Raw genomic sequence first — 9,160 nt, 5'->3', positions numbered from 1 at the left:
AGAAATCTTCAATATGGGACAGAAATCTTTAATGTGGCACAGAAATATTTAATATGGCACAGAAATAGTTAATATGGGACAGAAATCTTTAATGTCACACTGAAATATTTAATGTGACACAGAAGTCTTTAATGTGGCACAGAAATTTTTAGTATGGCACAGAAAACTTTAATGTGGCACAGAAATCTTTAATATGGGAGAGAAATCTTTAATATGGCACTGAAATATTTAATATATTACAGAAATCTTTAGTATGGCACAGAAATCTTTAATATATGACAGAAATCTTTAATGTGGCAGAAATCTTGAATTTGGCACAGAAATCTTTAATATGACACTGAAATCTTTAATATGGCACAGAAATCTTTAATGTGGCACAGAAATATTTAATGTGACAGAAATCTTCAATATGGGACAGAAATCTTTAATATGGCACAGAAATAGTTAATATGGGACAGAAATCTTTAATATGGGAAAGAAATATTTAATATGGCAGAAATATTTAATATGACACAGAAGTCTTTAATGTGGCACAGAAATCTTTAATCTGGGAGAGAAATCTTTAATATGAAACAGAAATATTTAATGTGGCACAGAAATCTTTAATGAGGCACAGAAATATTTAATATGACATAGAAATATTTAATCTAACACAGAAATCTTGAATATATTACAGAAATCTTTAATGTGGCACAGAAATTAATATATAAATCTTTAATATAGAAATCTTTAATGTGGCAGAAATCTTGAATTTGGCACAGAAATCTTTAATATGGCACAGAAATCTTTATTATGGCAGAAATCTTTAATGTGGCACAGAAATCTTTAATGTGGCACAGAAATTTTTAATATGGCAGAAATCTTTAATATGACACAGAAATCTCTGCTTGAAGCCCACAGGGGTTGTGAGGATGAGACCTGCTGCTCCAGGAGATCCCCTTGCAATTTAATTCATTTAATTTGAGTTATTTAATGATTTAATCCAAGTTATTTAATGATTTAATCCAAGTTATTTAATGGTTTAATCCGAGTTATTTAATGATTTAATCCAAGTTATTTGATGGTTTAATCCAAGTTATTTAATGGTTTAATTCAAGGGGCAGCAGGGCAGCCTGATTTCAGACTCAGATCACCCCAGGCAGGTTGGCAGCTCTGAAGTGCTGCTGGAATCAGGATTTTTTGGGATTCATCTCCTGTGGTTAGGGTGGGATTTGGGATGACAAACTGTTCTGCTCCTGGAGCTGCAGGGGAGGATTCAGGGCTAAAACACTAGGGATGGAGTTACAGAGCTGGAGCTGCTCTGGTGACTGGGATAATAAAATAAAATATAATAAAATAAAGTAAAATAAAATAAAATAAAATAAAATAAAATAAAATAAAATAAAATAAAGTAAAATAAAGTAGAATAAAATAAAATAAAGTAAAATAAAATAAATAAAATAAAATAAAATAAAGTAAAATAAAATAAAATAAAGTAAAATAAAATAGAGTAAAATAAAATAAAATTAAGAAAAATAAAGTAAAATAAAATAAAATGAAATAAAGTAAAATAAAATAAAATAAAGTAAAATAAAGTAAAATAAAGTAAAATAAAATAAAATAAAATATAAAATAAAATAAAATAAAGTAAAATAAAAATAAAATAAAATAAAATAAAGTAAAATAAAATATAATAAAATATAATAAAATAAAGTAAAATAAAATAAAATATAAAATAAAATAAAGTAAAATAAAATAAAATAAAGTGAAATAAAATAAAATAAAATCAAATCCCAGGAGTTTTTCCAAGGAGGCCTCAATGGGACAGTCTGATCCCTTCGATTCACCAGTGAATTATTCTCCCCCAGCAGCAGCCCAGAACCCCCAGAGCTGGCATCACCCAGCACACTCTGCACAGCACGAAAACCACCCCAAACTGAATTATTTCCCCTCTTTGCAGCCACCTCCCCAGGGCAGGAGAGCCACAGCAGCCTGGAGCAGCTCCCTGCCTGCGAGCAGATCCTGCAGAGCCTCAGCGAGCTGGCCAGGTCCTTCCAGGAGATGGCTGACCGCTGCCTGCTGGTGCTGCACCTGGAAGTCAGGTAAAAAAACAAATTTTGGGTGTGGAGAGGCATCCTGGGAGGCTGTGGGTGGAGGTGATATCAGAGGGTATTTATCGCGTGCTAAAATAGAAAATATATATGGTTTATGTTGTAAAATAGAATATATAGAATATATATTTTATATAAAATATATATATTTTATATTATAAAATAGAAAATATAGAGAATATATATTCTGTATAAAATATCTATATTTTATATTATAAAATATAAAAGATATATAATATATATTTTATATAAATATATATTTTATATTATAAAATAGAAAATATATATAATATATATTTTATATAAAAATATATATTTTATATTATAAAATAGAAAAATATATAATATATATTTTATATAAAAATATATATTTTATATTATAAAATAGAAAATACATATAATATATATATTGGGCTTGGCAGGATTGGAGGGAAAAGGGGGGAAAATGTGGGAATTTCCAGCTGGGCTGTGATGTCTGAGGTCACCTGGACTCGTGGGATGGATTTCTGGCTTTTGTGGGTTTTTTTTGTCACGTTTGGGTTAAATAAATAAAAATAATTGGGTTAAAATAAAATGGGATGAAGGGATGAATTCTGCTGGAATTTAAAACAGAGTGTTGTCAAACTGCTCCCAACAGCAGCCCAGGGTGGAGCTGTGGATCCACCAAGGCAGAATTTGGGATGGTTTGGGTGGGAAGGACCTCCAAGCCCTGTCCAGCCTGGGAATGGAAACACCTTTTGTTGGAATAACCATGGAATTTCAGACTACCTCGAGTCTGAAATTAATACATAATTTGTATATTTATATAAAAATTATATTTTAATCATTATTATATATCAATTTATTTAATATATTATTTAATTTAATTATATATTAATTATTATATATAATTTTTATGTACAATAATTAATATATAATAAAAGAAATCCTATGGGATTTTCTTATTTAAAAAATTATATATTAATTATTATATATAAAATTTTTATGTATAATAATTAATATATAATAAAATAAATCCTACGGGATTTTCTTATTAAAAAAATTATATATAAAATTATATATAAGATGTTTTTACTCTGGGGATTGCCCTAAACTGAACTGGCTTTTGATGGCCAAATCCAGGGTGTTTTCCAGGGACTAGGAAAGGCAGGACAGCTCTGTCCCAGCTTGGGGACACTCTGGTGGGACCTTCCTGAGTTATGCCCCAAATGCCAGGGATTGTCCCTCAGGCTTTGATTGGTTCCTCTGGCAGGTGAATTCTGGAATTGGGAATTGTTTAGGTTGGAAAAGATATTTAAGATTATTGAGTCCAGCCATTCCCAGCCCTGCCAAGGCCACCATTGTCCCCATGTCCCCAAGTGCCACATCCACAGGGCTCTGAAATCCCCCCAGAGATGGACACTCCACCTCTGCCCTGAGCAATCCTTTCCATGAAGGAATTTTCCCTCAAATCCAACCCAACCCTCCCCTGGGTGAAGAAGAACCCAAACCCTGTTCCTGTTGGGTGATTACAAAAGCAGAAGGAGCTCTGCTGTGGAATTTTCTGGACTCAGCCTTTTCCTGTCTAGCTTAGAGAGAAACGATTTAATTATAATTTTTTTGCAGAGCAAAATAGGGAATTTGCCTGTGTGGAATTTCTCTTTCCCTAGAGGGAATGATGGTTGGGTGCTTTGGTGAGCAGGGAAGAGTTGCAATAGTTTTAAATACTTGAAATACTTAAATAGACACAACCTTGGAAATTTAATTACCATTCCATGTGTCCTTGGAAATTTAATTACCATTCCATCCTTCCTGTTATCGCTGTCACGAGGTTGTCATGGAGGGAATTCCTGTTGGAGCGTCGTGTGGGAAGTTGGGGAGTTTTGGGAAAAGACAGGAGGATGAGGTGGATCAGCTCTGTCACAGAGAGGAGATTCAGATCTGTCACAGAGAGGAGATTCAGATCTGTCACAGAGGGGATTCAGATCTGTCACAGAGGGGATTCAGATCTGTCACAGAGAGGAGATTCAGATCTGTCACAGAGGAGATTCAGATCTGTCACAGAGGGAAGATTGAGATTTGTCACAGAGGGGAAATTCAGATCTGTCACAGAAGGGATTCAGGTCTGTCATAGAGGAGATTCAGATCTGTCACAGAGGGGATTCAGATCTGTCATCTCTGAAGATTCAGATCTGTCATCTCTGAAGATTCAGATCTGTCACTGAGGGGAGATTCAGATCTGTCATCTCTGGAGATTCAGATTTGTCACAGAGGGGAAATTCAGATTTGTCACAGAGGGGAGATCTAGATCTGTCACAGAGGGGAGATTCAGATCTGTCACAGAGAGGAGATCCAGATCTGTCATCTCTGAAAATATGCCCAATGGCAAGAGGAGGAGATCAGATCTGTCATCTCTGCAAATCTGGCCAACGACAAGAGGAGGTTGCATTGAATAGAGCCAAAACCACCCATTTCCCCAAGTTCCCATTTTTGAGGAAGGAAAGAACCACTTTGCATCCCACCAACCTTTCAGCACAGGAATTTCTGCATTGTGCTATTTCTCCCTCTACCTCCCAGGGTTCACTGTTTCCACTACCTGATCCCTCTGGCCAAGCAGGGCAATTATGCCATCGTGGCCAACGTGGAGAGCATGGACTATGACCCTCTGGTGGTGAGGCTCAACAAGGACATCAGTGCCATCGAGGAGGCCATGAGTGCCAGCCTGCAGCAGCACAAGTTCCAGTACATCTTCGAAGGTCAGCCTTTCCCAATCCTTCCTCAATAAAGGGTTTTCTGCTCTCATCCCAAAGCTCTGCGGGATTCCCTGCAGGGGTGAAGGAGATTGTGGGGCTGGTGTGACCTTGGGAATGTTGATAAGTGGGGTTGGACAGGCTGGGAGAGCTGGGGATGTTCCCCTGGAGAAGGGAAGGATGCAGGGAGAGCTCAGAGCTCCTGCCAGGGCCTGAAGGAGCTCCAGGAGAGCTGCAGAGGGACTGGGGACAAGGCATGGAGGGACAGGACACAGGGAATGGCTTCCCACTGCCAGAGGGCAGGGATGGATGGGATCTTGGGAATTAGGAATTCCTGGCTGGGATGGAATTCCCAGAGAAGCTGTGGCTGCCCCTGGATCCCTGGGATGGCCAAGGCCAGTCCTGGAGCAACCTGGGACAGTGAGAAGGTGTCCCTGGATGGCAGGAGGATGGAAAAAGATGATTTTAAGGTCCCTTCCCACCCAACCCATTCCAGGATTCTCTGATTCTCTTTGTTGGAGAAGAGGGAAGTGACTCCACATAGAGCCACGGGGACAATTCACACCCTTTATTTTAATTCAGGAATTGAAATTCCTCCTCAAGCTCTTCATTCATCACAAGTTTGGGATTCACAGACACCCCAGGCTGGCTGCCTGTGTAGAAACATTTATCCTCAATTCAGACTTTAACATCCAGAGCTGTGCAGGGTGAATCAGGCTGGGGTTTTGCTATTTGGGATGGGATGTGATGTGATGTGAGTGGATGCATTTTTTGGGGATGGCTGTGTCCCTCTGCCACCCTCCAGACACAAGGAACTGTCCCAGGCTGATCAGGCAGAGGTTGAGCATCAAAATCAAACCGAATTAACTGAAATGTTGCTCATTTGTGCTGCTGGAGATCAAATTCCCCAGGGCAAGCAGCACCCCTGGTTAAAATCCTGGGGTTTTTTAAATCCTGAGGTTTTTAAAATCCTTTGCTCTGCCCAGCCAGGGAGAGGGACTGGAAGGGACATCATGCACAGCCTGATTAGGGATCAGTTATAATAACACAGCTCTGAGTTTTGGGGCAGGTTGGAATTTTTACTAGAGATGGGAACATAGAGGAAAATCCTAAAAGGCTCAGGAAAGATCCTGAGCACTGTTTGTACTTATAACCCAGTCATCCCTTAATCCAGCTCACACACACCACACGACATACTCATTTTTGGGTTGTACACTGAATTATTGGCACTAAACCTCTCCACCCTCCGAGGTTTAGGTTGTACACTGAATTATTTGCACTAAACCTCCCCACCCTCCCAGGTCTGGGTTGTACACTGAATTATTTGCACTAAACTTCTCCATTCTCCCAGGTTTAGACTGTACACTGAATTATTTGCACTAAACTTCTCCACCCTCCCAGCTCTGAGTTTTGGGGCAGTTTGGAATTTTTACTAAAGAAGGGAACACAGAGGAAAACCCTAAAAGGCACAGAGAAAATCCTGACAGCTGTTTGTACTTAAAACCCAGTTATCCCTTAATAATCCAGTTCACACACACCACACAACCACACTCATTTTTGGGTTTCACACTGAATTATTGGCACTAAATCTCTCCATTCTCCCAGGTTTAGGTTGTACACTGAATTATTTGCACTAAACCTCTCCACCCTCCCAGCTCTGGGTTGTACACTGAATTATTTGCACTAAACTTCTCCATTTTCCCAGCTCTGGGTTGTACACTGAATTATTGTCACTAAATGTCCCCATTCTCCCAGGTCTGGGTTGTACACTGAATTATTTGCACTAAACCTCCTCACTCTCCCAGGTCTGAGTTGTACACCAAATTATGGTCACTAAATGTCTCCATTCTCCCAGGTTTAGGTTGTACACCGAATTATTTGTACTAAACCTCTCCACCCTCCCAGGTTTAGGTTGTACACTGAATTATTTGCACTATACCTCTCCATTTTCCCAGCTCTGAGTTGTACACTGAATTATTGTCACTAAATGTCCCCATTCTGCCAGGCCTGGGTCACCTCATCTCCTGCATCCTCATCAACGGCGCGCACTACTTCAAGCGCATCAGCGAGTCTGGCATCAAGAAGATGTGCAGAAACATCTTCATCCTGCAGCAGAACCTCACCAACATCACCATGTCCCGCGAGGCTGACCTGGATTTCGCCAGGTGAGCTCAAACCTGGGGCTTTGCTCACCTTTTTGGGGTCCACAGGAGCACAGGTGGCTTCTTCCAGAAGTCTCAACCCACCTAGATGGGTGGCAAATTGAACATGTGGAGGTGTTGGTGGCAGTTTTGGCTTTCCTTTGGTTGAGCAGAATTTCAGGATTCGAATTCAGAGAGGTGTAAAAATCGTAGAATCGGGGAAAATTATTCATTTTCATTGGTTGTGACATTACCAGGGATTCTGGCTGTGACATTTCCAGGGACATTGGTTGTGACATTTCCAGGGACACTGGCTGTGACATTTCCAGGGACACTGGCTGTGACATTTCCAGGGATCTTGGCTGTGACATTTCCAGGAACACTGGTTGTGACATTTCCAGGGACATTGGTGGTGACATTTCCAGGGATTCTGGCTGTGACATTTCCAGGGATTCTGGCTGTGACATTTCCAGGGATTCTGGCTGTGACATTTCCAGGGACATTGGCTGTGACATTACCAGGGATTTTGGCTGTGACATTAACCAGTGATATTGGTGGTGACATTTCCAGGGAGACTGGCTGTGACATTTCCAGGGACACTGGTTGGGACATTTCCAGGGACATTGGTGGGGACATTTCCAGGGATTCTGGTTGTGACATTACCAGGGATTTTGGCTGTGACATTACCAGGGATTCTGGCTGTGATATCACCAGGGATATTGGTGGTGACATTTCCAGGGACACTGGTTGTGACATCACCAGGGACATTGGCTGTGACATTTCCAGGGATTCTGGCTGTGCCATGTCCCCACAGCAGATGTGGCACCTCGCTGTCACTGCTGGCAGATCCTGGTGGCTCTGGAGAAATCCCAGGGGAGAAGGGGTGGTGAGAATCCACCAGAGCTCCACTTGCTCCTGGTTTGGCCATCAGTGAACCCAAATCCTGGAGTCATGGAGGTTGGAAAATCCCTCCCAGGCCATCGAGGCCGAGCTGTGCCCAATTCCCACTTTGTCCCCAACCCAGAGCACTGAGTGCCACATGCAGGAATTCCTTGGGAATTCCAGGGATGGGAACTCCAAACCTCCCTGGGCAGCTTTTTCCAATTCCTATCAACCCTTTCCATGAAGGAAATTCCCAATATCCACACATTTTCCTCCCCTGGCCAGCCTGAGGCTGTTCCCTCTCCTGCTGTCCCTGTTCCCTGGAGCACAGCCTGACCCCCCGGCTGTCCCCTCCTGTCACAGCTGTGCAGAGCCACAAGGTCCCCCTGATCCCCTTTGCTCCAGGCTCAGCTCCTTTCCCAGCTCCCTCAGGAGTTTTCCATTCCCTTCCCAGCTCCATCCCTTCCCTGGACACCTCCAGCCCCTTGCTGGGTCTGGGGAATTCTCCCATTTTTCAAAACCCATCTTTATTCCAAGCCAGCTTGGACAGGGATGGTGGAAAGTGTCCCTGCCCATGGCAGAGGGTGGCTCTGGATAATCCTTAAAATCTCTTCTCCCCCAAACCATCCCATGATTCTGTGATGCTGGGCAAGGGGAGGATGGGAAGGTTTAGGATGGAGGATGCAGCTGGAGTTTGAGTTTTTTATCAAACCTTTTTATCAAACCTTTTTATCAAACCTTTCTATCAAACCTTTCTATCAAACCTTTCCCAGCTCTGTCCCTCTGTCGGCTTGGATATGGATCCAGGTTTGGGTCTTCAGCACTCAGGGCTCTTCTCCTGCCCTGGCTGCCAGGCAGGGCAGTTTTTTGTCCAATTTTGCCCAATTTTGCCCAATTTTGCCCAATTCTCCCCCGATTTCTCTGCTCCCTGCTGCAGCAGGCTGTCCAGGCAGGAGCGATCAGCAAGGACCTGCTGCCATCTACTGGGAGCTGCCGAGGGAAAGGGAATCATTTCAACATCCCAGTGCTCTGCAGGAGGATTTTCATTGCCAAATCTCATTTCTCTGTCTGATTTTACCCTTGATAAACACAGAAACATGAGGTGATGCTTGTGCTGGGTGCCCAGGTTTGCTGAGGATGGAGCTGGAGGATGGAATCTTCCTCTGAAAAGCCATCCTTGGGTTTGGTTGGTGTGTGGAGAGCATCAGGGCCAGGAAATCCCAATCCTAAGGATCTCTGGATCCCTCTGCAGAGCTCCTGGGCTGAGGGAAGATCCCAGATGTTCTCCCTGGGGTTGCCCTCAAATCAGGATTAAATT

The 9,160-nt window shown here is 41.9% G+C and overlaps 1 protein-coding gene across 3 annotated transcripts in view; it reads left to right on the top strand.

Moving 5' to 3' along the window:
- The window catches only part of EXOC4 (exocyst complex component 4), a 318,206-nt gene that overhangs the window by 259,999 nt on the left and 49,047 nt on the right, over positions 1-9,160 (top strand). For all 3 annotated transcript variants that reach the window (XR_014856419.1, XR_014856420.1, XM_085081950.1), the window contains exons 15-17: positions 1,940-2,081; positions 4,647-4,825; positions 6,825-6,984. Coding sequence is in view for 1 of the 3 variants with exons in the window: in XM_085081950.1 (XP_084938076.1) it covers positions 1,940-2,081; positions 4,647-4,825; positions 6,825-6,984 (481 nt within the window). In the remaining 2 variants the exon portion in view is untranslated. The remainder of the gene's footprint in view (positions 1-1,939; positions 2,082-4,646; positions 4,826-6,824; positions 6,985-9,160) is intronic.

Source organism: Lichenostomus cassidix, chromosome 1Aa (genome assembly GCF_008360975.1).
Source record: "Lichenostomus cassidix isolate B80296 chromosome 1Aa, HeHo_3.0, whole genome shotgun sequence".
NCBI classification, from domain to species: Eukaryota; Metazoa; Chordata; class Aves; order Passeriformes; family Meliphagidae; genus Lichenostomus; species Lichenostomus cassidix.
Note: the sequence above shows the minus strand (reverse complement) of the source record. Positions and strands in the feature narration are given on the sequence as shown.